Genomic DNA, 22,249 nt, shown 5'->3' with positions numbered 1-22,249 from the left:
TTTTCTAACAGGTTTTTTTTTGTCATTGAGAGAGCATAAGCCTTATAGCAAGACAAAGCTTCAAGCCATAAAACCAAAAAAAAAAAAAAAAAAAAAAATGGGGCGTGGTAAGGAATCAGGAAGGGACAAGTGCCCATCTTGGATTTCTCATAGTTCTGACTGTTGAATTTATAGCTATTGCTTTTGTTACTGTTCAGTCACTAAGTTGTGTCTGACTCTTTGCAACCCCGTGGACTGCAGCATGCCAGGACCCCTGTCCTCCACTATCTCCTGGAGTTTGCTCAAATTCATATCCACTGAGTCAGTGATTCTATCAAACCACCTTATCCTCTGCCAACCCCTTCTCCTTTTGCCTTCCATCCTTCCCAGCTTAAGAGACTTTTCTAATGAGTCAGCTCTTCATATCAGGTGGCCAAAGTTTTGCAGCTTCAGCTTCAGCATCAGTCCTTCCAAAGAATATTCAGGACTGATTTCCCTTCAAATTGACTGGTTTGATCTCCTTGCTGTCCAAGGAATTCTCAAGAATCTTTGTTGATATATGGCAAAACCAATACAATATTGTAAAGTTAAAAAATAAAATTTAAAACAAAATATGAAAGAAAAAGAATCTTTTTCAGCACCACAATTAAAAAGCTTCAAATTAAAAAAATTTTTTTGAATTGTGGCATCAATAGAAAATGAAAGCTATTGTCTACCCATCTTAATTTCTCTGATTTAGGAGTCTACAAAGATATCAAGATGGTAAAAGTCTGATAGTGAGGGGTTGATTTTTGCAGTAGTAGAATAGACTCTATCTGCATTTGTCATAATCCTTTGAGATTCTGTTACTGCCTTTGCATGAACGTTGGCTAGGGTGTTTTTGTACTACTTGAGTTCAGTGTAGTGCTTTTAATGTGTGCCTCGATTTTGATAGCAGATAATATTTTATATCAGGATTATATAAGATTTCCAGGAATTTTACCTATTCTCTGTAACATTTATATTATATATTTATGTAGACATAATAATGTAAAGATGGCTTAATGTTACCTTTTATTTGATAATGCTTCCCAGATAATTTAACATACCAAATAAGCCTGATTAGTTTAATATCTCTCCTGAGATGCTTCAGGACAAAATCACTCTCTTTTCCCTTAACAAAATGCATTTCCATTATTCATACATTCTTTAATTGAAAATCCCTATCTTATTTTACTTGTATACCAAAATGTTTTCCTTACTATTTCTAGTAACTTTAATTATACATATACATATCTATATATGTAATAATTTTTAACCTGTAAAAAGCCTTGAAAGTATATATATGTATACATATCTGTGTGTATATATATATGTTATAATAATTTTTAACCCATAAAAAAGACTGATCTCTAGCAAAAACCAAGAAGCAGACAGTTGTGAAGTGTTTGTCATACCAGCATTTCCTGATTGGCAAATTTATGAACATATCCCATAACCTCTAGAAACAAATCTTTTCTCAGCATAATTTTTCCTTAAATGTGGTACAGGATGTGTACCTATTAAACCCATGTATTTTTAGTTTTTCCTAATAAGACAAAGTAGATAAGCTTAGACTTACTTAACAATGAATGTTTCAACATTTTATCTTCGTTGAAAGTAATTTGGATATTCAATGAATTCCAAAGTTTCGAACTACCAATAATTTGGACACAATGTTTTTAAGTAGAGGTACAATAAAACATCAGACATGAATTTAAGCAAACTCCAGGAGATAGTGGAGGACAGAGGAGCCTGGCGGGCTACAGTTCATGATTTGCAAAGCGTTGAACACAACTTAGTGACTAACAACAACCATAAAACATAATCATTTTCAAAGAGTCCACCAAAAACTCTTATTCCTTTTAGCTCTGTTTCATTACTTATGAAAATATTGTCATGCCAAGTTAATTTTCTTGTTGACAAATTTTGTAACAGTTAACCTAGATAAAAGTATCATGCTTAGTGTGATGATTCTAAAGACATGTCTATATTTATGACATACTCTCAGAGTCAGAATTTTGAAAAATATGATTTTATTAAGTGAAGTTTCTTTAATTGCATATGCAAAAAAAAATCAGTTTGGGAATATCAAGAGAGATCAATACTGGCCATTTTAGGGTTAGATAAGTAATTGCAGCATGGACTCTGTACCAATTATATATTAAGCCAGCTGAAGCTCTAGTGGGTTGCTGCCTGTCCAGGAACTGGTGGAGTTTAGAAGCAAAAGTTCTCACTTACTTCTAGTTTTGCTTTATTATAAAATTTTGCCAATTTTAACCCACTTTAAAGAAAAGAGGTCAGCCAACTCAGTTCAGTCCAAAATTCCTTCTATGCCTTCCTGCCTAGAAATTCTTCCTAGATCCCTTGCCTGGAAATTCCTTTTAGGTCCTCAGCCTAGGAACTCCCCCCAGGTCCCTTTCGCTTAGGAAATGTACCAGTGTGCCTTACACACCCCACCCCACCCTACCTTTAAGACTCCAAGTCTTAAGATAACAGCTCAAATTAAATTCATGGACCATCACTTAATACAAAGAGATGCAGATATCAGGAAAATCTCACCTAAGCCCCTGAAGGCTGCCATGAAGCTGGGGGGTGAGGGTGGGGTCTCAAGTGGCCCATGCTTCCTACCAAGCACCAGTCCACAGAAGATTCCAGGTGACCTCAGCTGGGTTTTTCTATATCCTTTTTGCTATGCTAAGCAATGCCAATGGAAATAATAAACAGTCTTGAATAGGGATAGAGACATGTTTCATTTGCACCAAGAACCCACTTGCCAATGCAGGAGATGCAAGAGACCTTGGGTTCGATGCCTAGGTTAGGAAGATCCCCTGGAGAAGGAAATGGCAACCTGCTCCAATATTCTTGCCTAGAAAATTCCATGGACAGAGGAACCTGGAAGGCTATGGGGTCTCAAAGAGTTAGACACAGCTGAGCGTGGACACATACATACAGAAGCCTATGGCCCAGGAGACAGCCTTTCAGATAACTCTGGGGAACTTCTACAAAGAAGCATGGGTTTCAGCAGTTGTATGTCTTCTCAGAACAAAGTGCATTAGACAAGTCTGGGACATATTCTTTCAAGGTTAAAAAAAAAAAGATCAGCACGTACACAGCAAGTCCCTGGGAAGGGAGTTTTATCATTGCAGAAGTACTAGCATTGGCATCCTAGTCAGGGAGGCCTTGAATCTTTACTTTTAACACGGGTATTCTCTATTTCTAGTCAGCACACCCTTTTCTTTAATAATTAAAGCAGATGTACAATGTATGCTTGATAGGTGACAAATGGTCTATTTTAGTTAATATCAAATTCATGTGTAAATCAGAATGACTTCCCCATACCTCAATATACGAAAATTTCTCTCGTTAACAGTGTACATAGGTTTAGTAGTAGTTAGATCTTTAACCAAGTCTCCAAAAAGTGATGATTTTATGTAACTTAAATTTACTTTGTCTCATTATTAATTTTATTTGCATCTTAAAGATATTGGGTACCTTTTAAAATATAAGATTTAATTATGACAAATGTGTGTTCTTTTTTAAAAATTAGTATGTACCAGTGCTCCTCAAAGTGTGATCTGAGGGCCAATACTAGCCTATAAACTATTTATTACTGGTTCATGCTTCCCTGATAACTCAGTGGATAAAGAACCTGCCTGCAACGCAGGAGACCCCAGTTCCATTCCTGGGTTGGGAAGATCCCCTGGAGAAGGGAAAGGCTGCCTACTCCAGTATTCTTGGGCTTCCCTTGTGGCTCAGCTGGTAAAGAATCTGCCTGCAATGCGGGAGACCTGGGTTCGATCCCTGGGTTGGGAAGATTCCCTGGAGAAGGGAAAGGCTACCCACTGCAGTATTCTGGCTTAGAGAATTCCATGGTCTGTATAGTCTGGGGCGTTGCAAAGAGTTGGGCATAACTGAACAACTTTCACTTCACTTCACTGGTTCATAATAAGACCAATGCAAAGCTTGTCAACATTTAGAAACTTTTTTAGGATTTTTACATCACCACACCAATTTCATTGAATATTTTAAAGTTTTTTTTTTATGTGGATCATTTTTAAAATCTTTACTGAATTTGTTACAGTATGATTTCTGTTTTATATTTCTGTATTTTGGCTACAAGGCATGTGGAAACCTTAGCTCTCTGAGCAGGAATTGAACTCGCACCCCCTGCATTAGAAGGAGAAATCTTAAACACTGGACTGCCAGGGAAGTCCTTCTTGGCTTTTTAAAAAGCTGATATATCTACAATGGATTGGAATTAAAAAATTTTTTTTTAATTTCTCAGAGTTTGAGAAGTACTCAGTTTGAGAAGTACTAATTATTTCTTTCAGATGACAGCACTGAAAGAGGAGAGGGAGGCAGACCCCTACGAAAGGGTAAACAGGTGTTCCCAAAGGCAACATTGATAAGCAAGACCAGCTTAATGCTTCACAAGGTTTTTAATCCAAATATGATGTGAGGACCTTATATAGATCATCTGCCTTCAGAGTCCCTTTCTTTTTACCCTATCAGATGGCACCAGACTCATCAGTGCTCATTTTTCAGATTAGAACAGGCATCTCTATAAGGCACTGTGTTATATGCATGCTGTCTAGAATTGCCTTTTTAGCCTCCCTCACTCATCTGATTCTTTCATGAGGTTAGCTTACAGAGCTCAGGCCCCTGAGGTGCATTTGGATCCAGAGGTCCCTGGGATGATGAGCCCCATCTGCTTAGGGTCAAGAAGGAGTAAGTCTTATCACTGCACACCCAGATAGCAAAGTGAGGTGACGTAGACTTCTGGAACTGCCTTCTTTCTCCACTGTCTACCTTCAAAAATCCCCCTTGCTCTGGAAAGGTACTTCCTTATTAGAGGTTTTATTTTTCTTTTTAAAAAATATTGAAATACAGTTGATTTATAATGTTGTGATGGTTTCAGGTGTACATAAAATGATTCAGATGTGTAAAGAACTGGGGTTGGATGCCTGGGTCAGGAAGATCCCTTGGAGGGGGCACAGCAACCCACTCCAGTGTTCTTGCTTGCCTGGAGAATCCCATGAACAGGAGCCTGGTGACCACAGGGTCACAAAGAGACACTTCTAAAGCAACTTAGCATGTATTACACACACACATGGTTGATTTATAGTGTTGTGATAGTTTCAGTTGTACAATAAAATGACACACATACATATGTAGTCTTTTTTTTTGCCTTCTCTTCCATTATAGGTTATTGCAAGTTATTGCATAGAGTTCCCTGTGCTATACAGTAGGTCATTGTTGGTTATCTGTCTTATATATAGTAGTGTATATATTTTAATCCCAAATTCCCAACTTATCGCTCCTCCCCCTCCCCTTTGGTAATGTTTAAGTTTGTCTTCTATGTCTGTGAGTCTGTTTCAGTTTTGTAAAAACGTTCAATTGTATCATTTTTTTAAGATTCTACATATAAATGGTATATTATTTGTCTTTGTCTGACTTACTTAATTTAGTATGATAATCTCTAGGTCCTTCTATGTTGCTGCAAATAGCATTATTTCATTCTTTTTTATGGTGGGTAATATTCCATTGCATATATGTACCACATCTTCATCTCCATTCATTCTTCGATGGACATTTAGATTGCTTCTGTGTCTTGGCAGTTGCAAACAGTGCTACAGTGAACATTGGGGTGCATACATCTTTTCAAATTATATTTTTCCCTGGATATATGCCCAGAGTGTGATTGCTGGATCATGTGGTATTTCTACATTTAGTTTTTAAAGAAACCTCCATACTGTTCTCCATAGTGGCTGCACCAATTTACAAATTAGTTTTGCAGTGAAAAAAAACTCTTGTGGCTCAGCTGGTAAAGAATCCACCTGCAATGTGGAAGACCTGGGTTTCATCCCCAGGTTGGGAAGATCCCCTGAAGAAGGGAAAGGCTACCCACTCCAGTATTCTGGCCTGGAGAACTCCATGGACTGTATAATCCACAGGGTCACAGAGAGTCAGACATGACTGAGCGACTTTCACTCACTCATAGTTTTGCAGTGAAGGAAAAAGAACATGACTAAAGAAAAGAGAAAAAAAAAAAAAAACAGATGAAAGGAAAGGGAACAGAGGAAAAATCAAACTGTATACTATGGAAAAGAGAACAAATGAAATTTGAATTCAGAATGTCCACACCATAGCTTAAAACCTTAAATATACTGCCTCTAACCAGGGTCACCTCTCAGCCACTTGTGTTGAAGTCTATGTGTGTGAGATTCTTTTATTCCTTTTTCATGTTTTATTCATTCTAGAACAATTGAATCGAACTTTTAATTCCGATATTTGTTTCAAAAATATCATTCCAACTTGAATCATTGGTATAAATGGTCCACTTATTGAAGTACACTCTATCTATGGACATTATGAACCCCTCAAATTAAAATATTAATGAAAATCATTCTCAATATTGAGTAAATAAAGTGAGTTACCTGCATTTCATGTTAATTGCTGATTTGAGAATACTCAAGTCAATGCCCATTTTTATTTGATAGTTGAAAAGCTAAGTTGTCAAAATTTTCATTAGATACAAAAATTTTGATGGTGTTATAAACTTGCTAAGTCACTGTATCTTTGGCTTAGTGTTTTTACCATTTTGCTTTATATTTAATTTATGGGCCTTGATTGTGTCCACTCTAATAGTGTACACTGGTCCCCATGATCTCTGAGGAGTGTATATTTCATGGGTTATTGGTTTGTTATTTTTATGTATACATGTCATTTCAGGTTAGTTCTCTTCTGCCAAAGAGATTTTCATGCATATGTTTGATTAGCTCTAATTGGAGATTTTTTTCTTATGGATATCTTTACTATAAATATTATTATATTTACTATGTAATTAGCTATCTTTTCTCCCTTAACAGGACTTTTGGTTTCCATGTTAGCATCATGGCCAACATCACTATCACCACATTAGTATTTATAAAACAACCTCTGTGTAAAAATCCGTAGGCAAGATAGAAAAAAAGGAGTGGGGTGTGTGCTGAGAATGTTACATGTTATCACATTCTACCTGCCTGAGAGCACTTTAGACTGGGATTTTTATCTTCATTCCTAAATGCAAAAAGTTGAATCCCATGGAAGTTAAACCACTAGCCTAAATGATAATAAGACTGAAATTCAAACCCAGGTTTTGGGATTCTGGAGTACCTATTCTTTACATGTTCCCCCATCCCACTGACTTTTAAGCATGTTTCCAGTGTTTTTGTACTTCATTTATCTGTATTAACACTTTATGTGGTTGTAGATCTTTAATGTCTTATGAAAATTATGGCAGCTCAAATCCATTTCCAGATAACATTATATAAGAAGCATTTAAAGATCAGTAATAAATACAAAATAAAATTTAAGGAAATCACATAAAGTAGGAAAAAGCACACCACAATGAAAAAAGAGGTTTGCCATTTTAGGTTCACAAGTGAAACTGACTGTAAATATTTTATTTAATCTATAAAATGAGAAAGCAGAGCTATGTAAATTCTAAGATCTAACTTTAAAATTACATAAATCTATACCCCAAACCTAAAAAGCATTCTTGAGCTATTTTCATTTTTCCTATTATGGGGAAACAACAACAACAACCTTGTTTAAAGAAAATCTACTTTTCTTACTTTGAATTAAGAAGATGAAAATAAACATGGCCTGATTACATGATTTTGTAAGAATATAAACAGCAAAAATACACTAATAACAATTTCACTAGGCTGACTTTAGAAATCTCATGTTATCTTTAACCCTGCATCTCTGCCAAATTACTGAGCTTCTTGGATAAGGAAATGGCAACCCACTCCAGTATTCTTGGCTGGATAATCGCATGGACAGAGGAACCTGGTGGGTTCATGGAGTTGCAAAGAGTGGGACACCACTGAGTGACTGGACATGCACGCACTGTTATGGAATGAATACTGGTGACACCCTCAAATTCATATGTTGAAACTTTTCTTCCTAATGTGATCATATTTGGAAGTGAGGACTTTGGGAGTTAATTAGGATTAGATAAGGTCCTGAGTATGGAGCCTGAAAGAGTAGAATTAGTGCCTTTGTAGAGACAGAAGAGGGTTTGTTTCCTCTGTCCACTCTCTGCCATTTGAGGACACGAGAAGGCCACAATCTGCAGCCCAGAAGAGGGTCCTGCCCAGGGCTTGGCCATGCTGTCACCCTGCTCTCAGACTTACTGCCTTCAGAGCTGTGAGAAATAAAGGTCCTTGGTTTCCAAGCCATCCTATTAAAGCAGCCCAAATAAACTAAGACATTGTCCCACTTTACAGAGGAGGAAACTGATGCTCAAGTAAGTTAATTTGATTGGGATAATAAGACATGTTGGGCTTCCCTGGTGGCTCAGATAGTAAAGTATCCACCTGCAATGAGGGAGACCTGGGTTTGATCTGTGGGTTGGGAAGATCCCCTGGAGAAGGGAACAGCTATCCATTCCAGTATTTTCGTATGAGAATTCCATGAACAGAAGGGGCCCAGCAGGCTCTAGTCCGTGGGGTCACAAAGAGTCAGACACAACTGACCGACTTTTACTTTCACAAAATATGTTACAGGTGGGACTTGTAACCCAGATATTCTGGAATTCTAAACCATTCTCCTTATATCATTTTAGAGGAAGACCCTACTGCTCACAGTTCCTTGAGCTTCCCACATAGGAGGTCACGTGCTTCAGGGGCTGAATGCTGCTTCCCTGGTGAAAGCCTTGGTCAATCTCTGCAGCTCTGAGCTGGACGCCAACAGATGTGATCCTATAGAGAGGAGCAAGGAGAGCTCTTCCTCATTCCCCTAAGGGAAAGGAAGGATCCAGCCCAGTGGTTTAAATCCTATCCTATATTCCAAATTGTACATGCGGTACTGAAAAGAGATAGATTTAGAATATATGCAGCAACGTTTCACATTAGATGATGAGTAGAAAATTTGGAGTTGTTTTCCTAAGACATGTTTTGAGATAAATGCATACAAAGTCTCCAGCATTATTGGGTGAGAGTGTGGGTTGTATGTATGCATAACAGGACATGAATTGATGCTTTCTGTATTTGTTTAATGTTTGCCAGAGACTGGAAGCTGAGTTAGCACATCTCCTTGATGGAAAGTAATCTTCTTCCCCCAACTCATAATAGCAATAAACAATGATAACAACCATTGTATTATTGTCAGGCTCCTCTGTGCCAGCCATAGTGTCAGGGGCTTGACACCTTTTGCTTCTTTTAACTTTGCTAGCAGCTCTATTAGGCAAAACCTTTATTGTCTTTGTTTTAGAGATGAGAAAGCAGAAGTCCAGAGAAGTTAAAGGCCTTGCCTAAAGTGACATGGAAGTTGGAACTACAGTTCAGACTTTGGTTTGCTCCCAAGGCTGTATTATCTCTTTTTGGTTTCTCCAGTGGCTCAGACCGTAAATAATCTGCTTATAATGCAGGAGACCTGGGTTTGATCCTTGGGTCAGGAAGATCCCCTGGGAAAGGGAATGGCTACCCACTCCGGTATTCCTGCCTAGAGAATCGCATGGACAGAGGAGCCCGTCCTTGGGGTTGCAGAGTCTGAAAAGACTGAGTGACTGACACTTTCACTTTGATTTTCCCCCAGAGTGTACTATCTTGTTTACTTTCTTTGGCAAATAATTTAAAATGTACACAGTTTTGCCAAAAAAGAAAAAAAAAAGTACAAAGAACAACTCTGTATACTCAGATTTACCTGTTACCATTTTATCCCATTTCAGAGCCCACACACTCCTGTTAGACTGCCTTCTCACAGATAGAGTCCATCATTTATTATTAGAGTCCTGTGTTTAGCTGGTCTTCTGTTCAGCCCAATATGGTCCTCCTTGTTCAATACTCTATATAACTTTAAGACTAAAGACTCTGTGTCCCTACTAGTTATACAATAACTGTAAATGAGACTAATATGTCAGTTTTTCTGGAGTGGGAAATGACCACTTTTTGAAAATTGCACTTCTAAAATGTTTTTGTTTTTGCTGATTATTTTTCAGATGATAGTGAAATCAACTGACCGTTATAAATAAGGTATCTTGGGTTCTTTTGCCTTACAGAGATTTCCTTTCAGAATAGCATTATTATTTTTTTTTTCTTTTTAGGTTTGTTTAAATACAGAATTGTTGAAGTTAAAATGAATGCAAGTCACCGTTCTTTAGGCTTTCTGAGGAAACGTCCAGAAGAGGGCAGACTTGCATGCTGTAACTGTGCCCTGCATAATTAAGGGATCTGCATGCTGATGCTGTACAGTGGCAATGGAGAGAGATTTAATAATAAATACAATGGAAGGCTTATTTTTATTTGGTACAGGATTTTTAATAAGACACCAGATTCAAAAGGTTTACAAAAACAATACACTCTATTCATTGTATTCTAAATGCAAAGAGCATATTTGGTAGAATTCTTTTTCCTTCCCAAGGCAGCACTAGTCTCCTCAGTATTTCTGAAAGTTTTTTTTAAAAAATATTCACCATGCTGGGGGTGTTTTTCCCTCTGTTGGATAGACCATAAAGCGATTTCAGCAGTGAATACTTTTGAAGAGAGAACTTGCAAAGTTGATCTGGAGTTTACAGTATTATTTAATTATCTTTGCTGCTAAAAGGAAGAATAATGAAAACCAACCAGTTATGATACCAGCTGGGGGCTTCCCTGATAGCTCAGTTGGTAAAGAATCCACCTGCAACGCAGGAGACCCCGGTTTGATTCCTGGGTCCTGAAGATCCGCTGGAGAAGGGATAGGCTACCCATTCCAGTATTCTTAGGCTTCCCTTGTGGCTCAGCTGGTAAAGAATCTGCCTGAATGTGGGAGACCTGGGTTTGATCCCTGGGTTGGGAAGATCCCCTGGAGTAGGGAACAAGTACCCACTCCAGTATCCTGGCCTCATGGACTGTGTATAGTCCATAGGGTTGCAAACAGTCAGACACTATTGAGTGACTTTCACTCACTTCACCAGTTATGAACCCACTTCCCAAATGAACTATATCAGAACAGAATGATACAGCACCCACTCCCTCTCCCTCCCCCTGCCTTCTGCACCACTGTCTGCTGCATCCCTCTGCCCACCTCATACCTTTGCTGACCCTGCTAACTGGCTCCATCTGGTGGTCATCTCAGGAACTCCAAAACGCCATCTCCCAGCATCTTTCATCTCTTAAGTTTTCAACATCCTTCATTAATTTTGTTTTGGGAAACATTATATTGTGATGTATAATACCAAATATATATTCTTCATCCATTTTTCTAACAAAGAGCTCCTAAAATCCTTGGAATTTCCTAAGTGATCCCTCAAAGATGTCTTTTGTCATGTTAATGAGGTAATTTTGAAAACTCACCTAGGATGAAGGATGGTTGTCTGAGGAGCCGGCACATTATTGAAGGGGTGGAATTTTCTGCCCCCACTCCCTCACCTATATTTTAGGGAAAGGGCCTGGAGATTGAGTTTAATCACCTTCATGCATGCTTAGTTGCTCAGTCGTGTCTGACTCTTTGCAACCCCATGGGCCTAGCCTGCCAGGCTCCTCTGTCCATGAGAATTCCCGTGCAAAAACACTGGAGTGGGTTGCCATTATTTCATTCTCCAAGGGATTTCCCAGCCCAGGGACCAACTCCCCTCCCCTCCCCCCAAAAATAATGAAAGCTGAAAACCCCAAAAGGGTAGGGTTTGGAGAGCTTCTGGGTTGGTGAACATGTGGAGTTGCTGGGACAGTGACCCACTCAAAGAGGAAATGGAAGCTCCCCACACATTCTCCCCACCTCCCCGCTATGTACCTCTTCCATCTGGTTGTTCCTGTGTTAAATTCTTTCATAATAAAACTGACAATCTAGTTCTTTGAGTCACTTTAGCAAGTTAATTGAACTCAAGGGAGTGGTTGTTGGAACCTCCATCTACAGCCAGTTGGTCAGAAGCCCAGCTGGCAACCTAGCCTTGGAACTGGCATCAGCAGTGTGTGTGTGTTGAGAGGAGACAACAGTCTTGCAAGACTCAACCCTTAACCTGTGGGATCTAATGCTGTCTCTGGGCAGAGAGTAGAGTTTCAGAATTAAGTTGAATTATAGGATGTCCAGATGGTATTCGGAATGTTTTTGTTTCTTGGTGTGTGACTCTCCCACCCTTCACCACCATACACACAGTAGAATTAAGTCCCAGGCTCATCCTTTAGGAAACATTTCTTATGAACACTGACATAGCTGTTTCATCTTCATTCATTTCCATACCTCTGGCTTGTTATGTTAGAAATCTCACAGTATCTCCAAAGGTAGATATTGGGAGTTCATACAGTTTGGAGGCATCAAGTGGCAAAAGTAAACCAATTTAGTGATGAGCTTGATGTCCTTTATTCAAGGGAGAATGATATATGAACTGGGAGAGTATAGTGCCTTATTAGCAATGAAGTCTCTTCTCTGGGGATTAGCGCAAGAGAGTTTTAAGAGGTTAGACCAGGCAACAAGGAAACAGGACATGATCAGTTAGCAGGGTGGGGCGGGGATTTCCTTGAAGGTGAGCAGGTCCTGCTTTCTAGAGTAAGGGGAACTTGAGAAAGATGAGCTGGAGGATTGTGATCGGTGCTTGTTAGGTTTCCTTGATGGATGTTTCCTGTAAGTACAACTAGGTTTGAATTTGTGATGTGGACCACAGGGGCAGCCTCCGTTATGTGGTTCTCAGTACAGAAAATGGGCTTGCCAGGTGGCGCTCGTGGTTAAGAACCCACCTGCCAATGCAAGAGACTTAAGAGATGTGGGTTCTATCCCTGGGTTGGGAAGAATCCCTGGAGAAGGAAGTGGCAACCCAATATTCTTGCCTGGGAAATCCCATGGACAGAGGAGCCTGGTGGGCTATGATCTATAAGGTCACAATGAATCAGACACAACAAAAGCCACTTAGCATACACACAATATAGAAGTTAACTTTAGCAGTGGTCAATGTTTAAAGAAAGAATACAGGTGAATACATATTAGGTACAGAGCTTTTAAGGGGGCTGTGCAGGTGAAGAGCACTGAAACTTAAAATTCATTAGTTTTTCTTTTTTTAATATTTATTTGGCCATATCAGGTCTTAGCTGTGGCTGTAGGATCTTTAGTTGTGGCATGCAGACTCTTAGTTGGGGCATCTAGTTCCCCGACCAGGGTTTGAACCCTAGCTCCCTGCTTTGGGAGCACAGAGTCTTAGCCACTCGGCCACCAGGGAAGTTCCTCCATTACCTTTTATTTATCTGTTTCTTACCCTTATAACACTCACATTTTTCCCTCTTCTGTCATATTATGCACCCATTTGTTCCTTATATAAGAGAAGGAAAAGCACTAAAAAGACACGCTGATTATACTAATTGCTAAATCTTGGCCTGAAAGTATTATTTTGAGGTGAAATTAGACAAAGCAAATTATGCCCCTGACCTCTAGAGGTACTTTCATGATCTCTCTCTCTCCTCTTCCCCCATTAAATTGGATCTCGACCCCCCCACACATACATTCAGAATGAGTATAAAGATATTTTTTATTTATTTTGTTATCAGTTCTGCCTAATTATCAGCATCATCATAGTATTAGGTTGCATTTTAATTTAAAAATCAATTTTTATTTCACATATATAACCAGTTCAACTCTGCTCTGTTAGGGCTTCCTGGCCTGGCTTCAAAAATTCACGACCACATAGAGCACTGTTATAAAGGAAGCCACTGCCAGTGTTCCAGATAACAAGCTCAGAAATGAAATTTGAGGAAACAGGCTGCTTTGAAGCTTGGGCCGGCATCCGTGGCCTGGGAGGCAATCTGGTGTCACAGAGTTTTCTGTGTGCTGCCCTGTGTTTTCACTCTGATAATGTCTTGCCCCATCTGCACACACCTCTCGTTATTTGATATTTCTCTAAGTTCTCCACTTTTAAGATCATAAGTGATTACAAGGTTACTGGCGTATTACTATGCTCTCAAAAGAACCTCAGCATCATTTGTCATCAAGTGCGAGGTAACCACAAAAATAAATACAATGGAGTTAAATACTAAGCAGATACTGAAGCCTGACTGAGGCCTGCTCTCTCCATTAAAAAAGAATAGCAAAGTTCATAGAGGCTTCAAGTAACCAGTCAGAAGCTAAGGCTTTGTGTGTGTGTGTTCAGTTACTCAGTCGTGTCTGATTCTGCTACCCTATGGACTGTTGCCTACCAGGCTCCTCTGTTTATAGGATTTTCCAGGCAAGCTTGCTGAATCAGGTTGGCATTTCCCCCTCCAGGATATCTTCCCAACCCAAGAATGGAACCTGTGTCTCCTGCGTTGCTGATGGATTTTTTACCACTGAACCAGCTGGGAAGCCCAGCTAAGACTTTATGTATGTATGAAGTATGAAAGTCAGTCAGTCGTGTCTGACTCTTTGCGACCCCATGGACTGTAGTCCATGGAATTCTCCAGGCCAGAATACTGGAGTGGGTACTTGTTCCCTTCTCCAGGGTTATCTTCCCAACCCAGGAATCAAACCCAGGTCTCCCGCATTGCAGGCAGATTCTTTACCAGCTGAGTCACAAGGGAAGCCCAAAAATACTGGAGTGGGTTTTCTCCAGCGGATCTTCCTGACCCAGGAAATGAACTGGTGTCTCCTGCATTACAGGCAGACTTTTCACCAACTGAGCTATCAGGAAAGCTAAGACTTTATTCACAATCTCATAGGGAAGCTTCAAAGAGAATTAAAAGGGAACTCCTTTTTCCTCTGAGTGAATCAGGGTACTTACTGACCCATCCAGATTCCAGCTGAAATCATCTTTGATGAACTGATGGAGAAGGTCCTTGCATTTTCTGCTGTGGGCATTCCTCGTGTCTTGTGAGATTCATACAGTAGCTTATTACCAGATGGAGTTATAAGTCATAAGACATTGAGCATGCCTCAGTGCCTTGTCTTTAATCATATGTTCAATGCTCTGTCTTCAAGTCATATGTTCTCATGTTTTTTGCTCAGATTTTACTGGTATAAAATACAACAATTTTCTATTGGTATAACATCCCCAGGATTATTGTGTTGAATAAGATCAATGTTTGTGCAATAATGCCTGGAATAGTGTGTTTGGTTCTCATGAATGGCTGTGCCTTCATTGTGTTTCCTCTTCCCAACCAATGTGGAACTGGGAAGTAAGAGGGGGTGGGGAGTTGCTCACTGTCATGTGTTTCACTGTGCATATTCACTGGTATATATCATCTATTTCACTGTGTATGCTCACTGTATATATTCATTATATGTGCATTTAAGTGTGTGTATATAAATCTATTTTCCTGTGCACATTCACTATATATATATATATCATCTATTTCATTGTATATAGTGCTTAAATAACAGGAGCTGTCTGTTTATATACATTTTATTATTTATTCAATGAGATGAATAAAGGTATACATTTTAGAGCTGGATTTTAAAGAATTGAATTAGTATCAACATTATATGATTTTTTTTTTCACAGCTTAAGAAAATGGAGTATAGAAACACAGTAGTGTGGATTTTTCCGGACATTCTAAATAAAGCGTTTCTTCTGTGTAACGTTTATACGTATGAGTATATCCACAGTTTGGAAGATTTTAAAACAATTCTGTGTGTGTGTGTGTGTGTGTGTGTGTGTGTGTGTTTTGTGTGTATGTGTTGGAGGAATTTTTAGCTGTCAGAAGATTTTGTTATCTGACATTTTACACGAGTGAGTCAAAATTTAAGAAAAGCAATAATCTATTCCCATTTATGCACATGAATTATGAGTAAAGTCACAGGTATAAGCCATACTATGTACTTTTTGCAGAAGGACAAAGCATCTGTTCTTCAAATGAGATGGAGGCAGCCTCCGGGAGATTGTTGAAGCTTCAAAGGCTCTTGCCGATTTTTAAAAGTATTATCTAGAACACCTTAAGGTACAATGTTTATAATGTAGTTACTACGAGGCTGTTAGGTTCATTGCCAAATAGTGTTCAGCATCCAAAGATCAGATAAATTAGATTTTAATTGGGTTTTAAAGCTGAGGTGAATAAGTAGATAAGGCTGAACTAGTCAGAAACATATTAATGTAATAAAGCCTTTGGTTCTGTTAGGCTTTTGCATTAAATACCAAGAGTCTCTCACTGATAAAGGATGTCATGGAGCAGTTCAAGAAGATTGACATTGATAGGTGGAGAGGACTAAGGTCTGATGTAATCATATTACCTGGAACAGTGAAAAACCAGAGGCCCAACCTGAGCTCTTAGTTATATCACAGGATTTTGAACACAGAATGAATGGAGTTTTAGCAAGCTGATGAGACTTATTAAACATAGAATTTATTATTTCTGTTAGTGTTTTTTTAAACAAAATTTCAAGGCACAGAACCAAGTTGTTTGTGTCTGAGTTTGTTGAGTGACTGATGAATGCAGAATCTAAATAGTTGAAATACTTAGAGCATCTGATTCCAATCTAGCCTTATGCCTTTTTAAGGTTTAACTTTCTATGAAAATCTGGTCTTTTTCAGTCACTTTCTCTTTCTTCTGTTTGCATTGGAATAAATATACTCAAATGATTGTTCTCTTAATATGGTTATAAAATACATCCACTGAAATTGTTTTGTTTTCTGTGGTCTTTAAAAAGATATACCTTCTTAATATTTATAGAACCTTCTTTTGAGTACTTTAATAACCTTCCCCCTAAAATATGCTCATTGCTTTGGGAGTTTATTTTTATTATGCTTGTTTGCATTGCATATTTTTTAATATTTTAATTATCTCATCTATGATTAATCATTTGTCAAATTCAATTAGGGAACTGCTAGAATGAAAAGTTTAGTAACACGTCTGAGTATAAATATAGAAAAATGAATGATTATATGTGAGAAATGATCAGTTATAAAATATAAAGAAAGATAATTTCTAGTTACATAATTTTAAAGGCATGCTTTTATTCAAACACATGCACATATTGAATTGTATAATACATCTCAACAAAGGTTAATATTAAGACTTTTTCTTCTCTTTGAATTAGAAATTACATCATGTCTTAGTATTTAGGAACATGAGCTTATAGTATCTAAGAGCAAATATATATGCAAAAATTTTAATGAAAATAGCAACCTTTTCTGGAAAACAATCTAGAATATTTCTATAACTTTCTGACAGATTAAAAAAAATAATAATTGAGAAAGTCTCCCTGGTGGCTCAGAGGGTAAAGCATCTGCCTACAATGCGGGAGACCTAGGTTCAGTCCCTGGGTCGGAAAGATCCCCTGGAGAAGGAAATGGCAACCCACTCCAGTACTCTTGCCTGGAAAATCCCATGGATGGAGAAGCCTGTTAGGCTACAGTCCATGGGGTCACAAAGAGTCGGACACGACTGAGGAACTTTACTTTCACTTTTCACTTTCTTATTATGTATGTAAAAGTGCAAGTAAATGCCCATTTGATCATGTAGAAATAACTTTTGCCTGGAAATAGTCATTATTCCTATTATAATGCATCACCCATCGCCAACTTCTTTCTTCAAGTTCTTCCTTAGTCTAGCAGCCTGAAAAAAGGTGGCAATCAGCCAGGCATCTCTAGAATGACAGCAGGTAGCGGTGACGGTTGCCATGAGAACCCTGAACCAATCAGGGCACCAGGATCTGTAGCACAGCACGTGTGAGACTGTCAGGATTCTCCCTATCTCCAGGATCATGCTCCCTTCCTCTGAGACGTTTCTGTGTAGGGAAGCAAAATTTGCCACCCCAGAATGTCTACTTGGTATGCAAACTATTTAGAGCTGAAAAGCAGTCAGGGCTCAAAAGACTCAGGAAGAAACTTTGACCTTCCCTCTAACTACCTAAAAGATCATAGATAAAGGACCTGTTCTGGAACAGAGCTGTCCCCAGAGGTATCAGGAAAGACTACAGACTAGGGTGGTGGGGGAGATGTGGGCCTAGAGATCAGATCCGCTCTGTGTCCCATTATCTCTGCAGGCAGCAAACACTTGTTTACCAAATATTTGCTTGTCCATCTTCATGTGGATTGCCTTCCTCCCTTTTAAAGTCCCAAATCTCTGTCTCCAAATTTTTAAAAAATGATTTTTGAACAATCATTTCAAAATTGAAATGTTTTCTTGTTTGCACTGCCCCCTGCAAATTACATAGAGGGTCCTGCCTGAAGCATAGAAAGGACCTTTTTTTTTCATTTTTTTGTGGCTGTGCTCAGTCTTCATTGCAATGTGTGGGCTGTTGGATGTAGGCTTCTCTAATAGTAGCATGTGGGCTTAGCTGCCCTGCAGCATGTGGGATCTTAGTGCCTTGACTGGTGTTTGAACCCATGTTCCCTGCCTTGGAAAGAGGATTCTTAACCACTGGACTACCAGGGAAATCCCCCACCCCACACACTCAACATTGTTTTTGTCCTTATTTGAAGAAGGCATTTAAAGTGAAAGTTTTGGCCATTTCTTGGTGAGTTACTCAGTTTTCCTAGGTCTCTCTCCCATGTACCTATGTACTCAACTTTGATTATCTCCTGTTAATTGTCTCATGTCAGTTTAATTCTTAGACCAGACAGAAGAACCCAGAAGGGTAGAGGAAAATTTCCTCCTCTTTGATTTCTGTTAATATGTTTAAGTGGTCTTTGAAGCAAGTGTCCTTCATCGGAGCACCTTACCAAGCAGGCCAACGTTCAGAATTCATCCCAGTTTATTTTAGTGAACACCTCACTAGGCTATGACCCCTAGGCTCCAAGTTTTGGAATCAAAGCAAGGATATTCATTTTCAATTCTGAAGAAACATGCAGTGGTCCAGGTCAGCTAACTGTTACGTGAGTCTCTCGTACTCATTCATCTATTGAGCACCCACATTTTGCAAGCCATTCAGAGATTGGTCCCCAAGCTGATTGCAGTTTGTTAGAAGAAAAAAGAGGTATTTTGGTAAAACCCTGCTATAGGAGAGGTGAAGATAAAGCAATATGTTCAAAGAAGAGAAAACTAATTTCCAGCCTGAGGAGGTCTTTCTACAGTGCTGAAAGACAGGACTCAGTATCAAACACACACATCTCTGTGTGCAAGAATCTCCTGCTCTGTGCACATGGGTAACTCTTATTAATCTTAGCAGCATGATAAATATCCATTATGTCTGAGTCCCCAGACCCCAAATGAACACCTTGTTATTTTCATACAAAATGTGTGGTCTGATAGGAAACTCATTTCTACACAGTAGTGAATGGACAGACAACGCATAGAGGGATGATACAGCTGTCTTTCACGCAAAGGGTTTACTTCTGTATTGATGAGCTGCTAAGCCAGAGTTAGGGATTCCCTGATAGCTCAGTGGGTAAAAAATCTGCCTGCAATGCAGGAGACCCTGGTTCGATTCCTGGGTCAGGAAGATCCACTGGAGCAGGGATAGGCTACCCACTCCAGTATTCTTGGGCTTCCCTGGTGGCTCAGCTGGTAAAGAATCTTTCTGCAATGTGGGAGACCTGGGTTGGGAAGATCCCCCAGAGAAGGAAAAGGCTACCCACTCCAGTGTTCTGGCCTGGAGAATTCCGTGGACTATATAGTCCATGGGGTCACAAAGAGTCGGACACAACAGAGAGACTTTCACTTTCAAGTCAGATAGCCCTGAACTAGTCTGATTCCATCACTATAACTTTGATCCTTAGGCAAATTACTTACCACAAAAATAAGATAATTAAGTAGCAAAATTAGGCAGAATCTGTTATTTGAGCTGATCCCCCAAACAAGCGTGCTACCTTTCAAAGCCTTAAAATACAGGGATATCTGCACTTTGCAAAGAGTTGAAACCTTGCTTATGGCTGCAGAAATTTCTTAGTGTGCGTTTATCTTTTAATCATGTTAATATTACCGATGTACTGGCAATGTAATATTTATTTGTTTTTTGTTTTTCTCCAGTAGCAATGAGGATTTTCAATGGTCTAATCCCCAAACATGGACAGAATTCTCCATGTAACCTTTGTATAGGGTCCCAAGAATAATTGAAACAAAGTCTGATACATGTAAATATGTATGTGACCATATGTGCTTTGAGTGGATTTTAGCTGTGTCTGGAATATGTATACAGGAACTTAGAGCCCTCTTGCTCTTACCTGCCTATTTAAACATCCTCTGTCCCTGTCTCTCACCTTTTCTTCCATCCTCACTGTATTTTCTTTGTTCAAAATCTCAATTTCCCTGCTTTGTCCTCAGAACTTTACCATTTGAGGTGGCATGTGATGAGTTAAACAAATGTATGTTAAATTGGTATGTGTTAAAGGGCATTTCCCTTAAGCTGCGTATTTGCATTATAGAAAGTGCTTTATCCCAAAGGAGTGAGCCTTATCAGAATTTCATAAGCCACAATAAGCCTCCTGAGGGACCTATATTTGGACCAGCAACCTTGAGCTTCTCTGTTTCCAACCAGCTGGCTAACTGCAAGGTCCATTTTACGTGGGTCCTGCAGACCCCAGCATTGTTCTCTTTTAGAACTTTTAAATTCATTTTTTTCTTTGCTATGTCATTCAAAAATTAACATCCTCTCTTTGGTTAGCCTATTTCTCCATAATTGCATTTGTTAACCCATGACCTGTATTTAAAACTTGGCCTTTCAGTGTATATGCGCTGTGTGTGTGTGTGTGTGCCCATCCACACTCAGTGTGTCCAACTCTGCAACCCCATGGACTGTAGCCCACCAGGGTCCTCTCCTGGCCCAACCAGGAATGGGTTGCCATTTCCTTCTACAAGGGATCTTCCTGATCCAGGGATCGAACCTGTGTTCTACTGTGTCTCCTACATTGGCAAGCAGTTCCCTGGTGACTCAGAATGGTAAAGAATCTGCCTGCAGCATGGGAGACCTGGGTTCAATCCCTGGGTTGGGAAGATCCCCTGGAGAAGGGCATGGCAACCCACTCCAGTATTCTTGCTTGGAAAATTCTATGGACAGAGGAGCCAGGCAGGCTACAGTTCATGGGCTCACAAAGAGTTAGACACGACTGAGTAACTATCATTCACTCACTCTTTACCAGGGAAACCCTTATGAACCACCAGGGAAGCCCTTAGGCACTGTGTAGTATGCACATTACTACCATCTCAGAGCAGGTTCCATTCACCGGGCATCTGGCCACTCTCTCTGCTGTTCCTGTTTTGCTCTTCTGGGCAGAAGAGTCCAGCAGCAGTCATGACTTGTACTCTGGATGGTTGGCTGCCCTCTGGGATCTGTCATGAGACACTGAGACTGCTACTTCACAATAAATGACACCTTAATCTCACTAGTGAAATTGGTCCATGAGTCATAGGACTCCCGCTGAGTAAGGATTCTTTGGGGAGGGGGACAGGCAGTGAGTGCTGAATGGTACCTGTTCTTCAGCCACACAAATGTAGTTAAAGGAGAGAAAAGTACTTTTTCAAAAGAGCTATAGTGGTTCTTAGAGATCCTACCATCCAACTTCTCATGTTGGAGTTAATAATAAAATAAGAATGACAAAGATCATAACATCTTTATTTAGTGTTAATGTTCTGGGCATAAGTTTCTTATATCAATTATCTGGTGTAGTCATCAGCTCGACAGTATGAGGAATAGCTGTTGTTAATGGAGTCTTACATTTGAGGACGTTGAGTGTTAGAGCGTGTCCCTGCCTTGCCCAGTGTCATGTGGTTAGTAGTTGCCTTTGCCAAGGTTCAGATCCATGCAGACTGAATCCAGACTCTGCCAGAGCAGGAGACCTAGACACAGGAAGGCAGTGGTTTGCCCAGAGGTCTCAGAGCTAGTTGGTGACTGAGCTGATCTGAGTCATCAGGTCCATGGACACAAAGTTAAGCACAAGCCTCCCCCAGTGATTTTGTTTTGTTAAGGAGTTGTTCTCAGTTTTCACAGAGAAAAGGGAAAGCATGGTTGTAGAAGGTAATACTGAAAGCAGCAGAGAGAGAATGCAATGAGCCCTGAATTCTATAATAGTTTAATTTTGCCAGGCCAAGTATATTTGGTTGTGGAAACACATGTCCAGTAGGAGGTCCTGGCATAGTATACTTGATCATGTTGACCATTTATTGTGCCCACACACTGAGCCACATTTTGCCTGTGTCACCAACCCAGAGAGACAGTTATTATCCCCAATAAGTGGTACTACAGGATTACTTAGGATCCCTGTTTGGCTACAAATCCTGTTTGTAGTCTACATTATTTTCTTGCCTGGAGGAAAATCTTGTGAGGCACAATATGGAAAGGAAATCTCTGTATGGACTGGTTCATTTTGTACCTTAAGAGCATGGATTTCCACTTTTGGTCCTATGGCTTCATGAAAGCTTGGCTTTGGGGAAGTCACTCAAAGCTCACAGCT

General features: G+C 39.5%; 1 protein-coding gene across 6 annotated transcripts in view; it reads left to right on the top strand.

Annotated features, from left to right (window-relative positions):
• LOC129623203 (catenin alpha-2) overlaps positions 1-22,249 on the top strand; it is a 674,017-nt gene that overhangs the window by 528,272 nt on the left and 123,496 nt on the right. The window contains exon 8 of one of the 6 annotated variants that reach the window (XM_055540378.1): positions 10,091-10,276. The exons of the other annotated variants lie outside the window; for them this stretch is intronic. Within the exon in view, the coding sequence (XP_055396353.1) occupies positions 10,091-10,126 (36 nt within the window). The 3' untranslated portion in view covers positions 10,127-10,276. Of the gene's footprint in view, positions 1-10,090; positions 10,277-22,249 lie in introns of those variants that run through there. 6 annotated transcript variants of the gene reach the window in all.

Source organism: Bubalus kerabau, chromosome 11, assembly GCF_029407905.1.
Source record: "Bubalus kerabau isolate K-KA32 ecotype Philippines breed swamp buffalo chromosome 11, PCC_UOA_SB_1v2, whole genome shotgun sequence".
Classification (NCBI taxonomy): Eukaryota; Metazoa; Chordata; class Mammalia; order Artiodactyla; family Bovidae; genus Bubalus; species Bubalus kerabau.
This window is presented reverse-complemented; position numbering and strand designations above follow the sequence as displayed.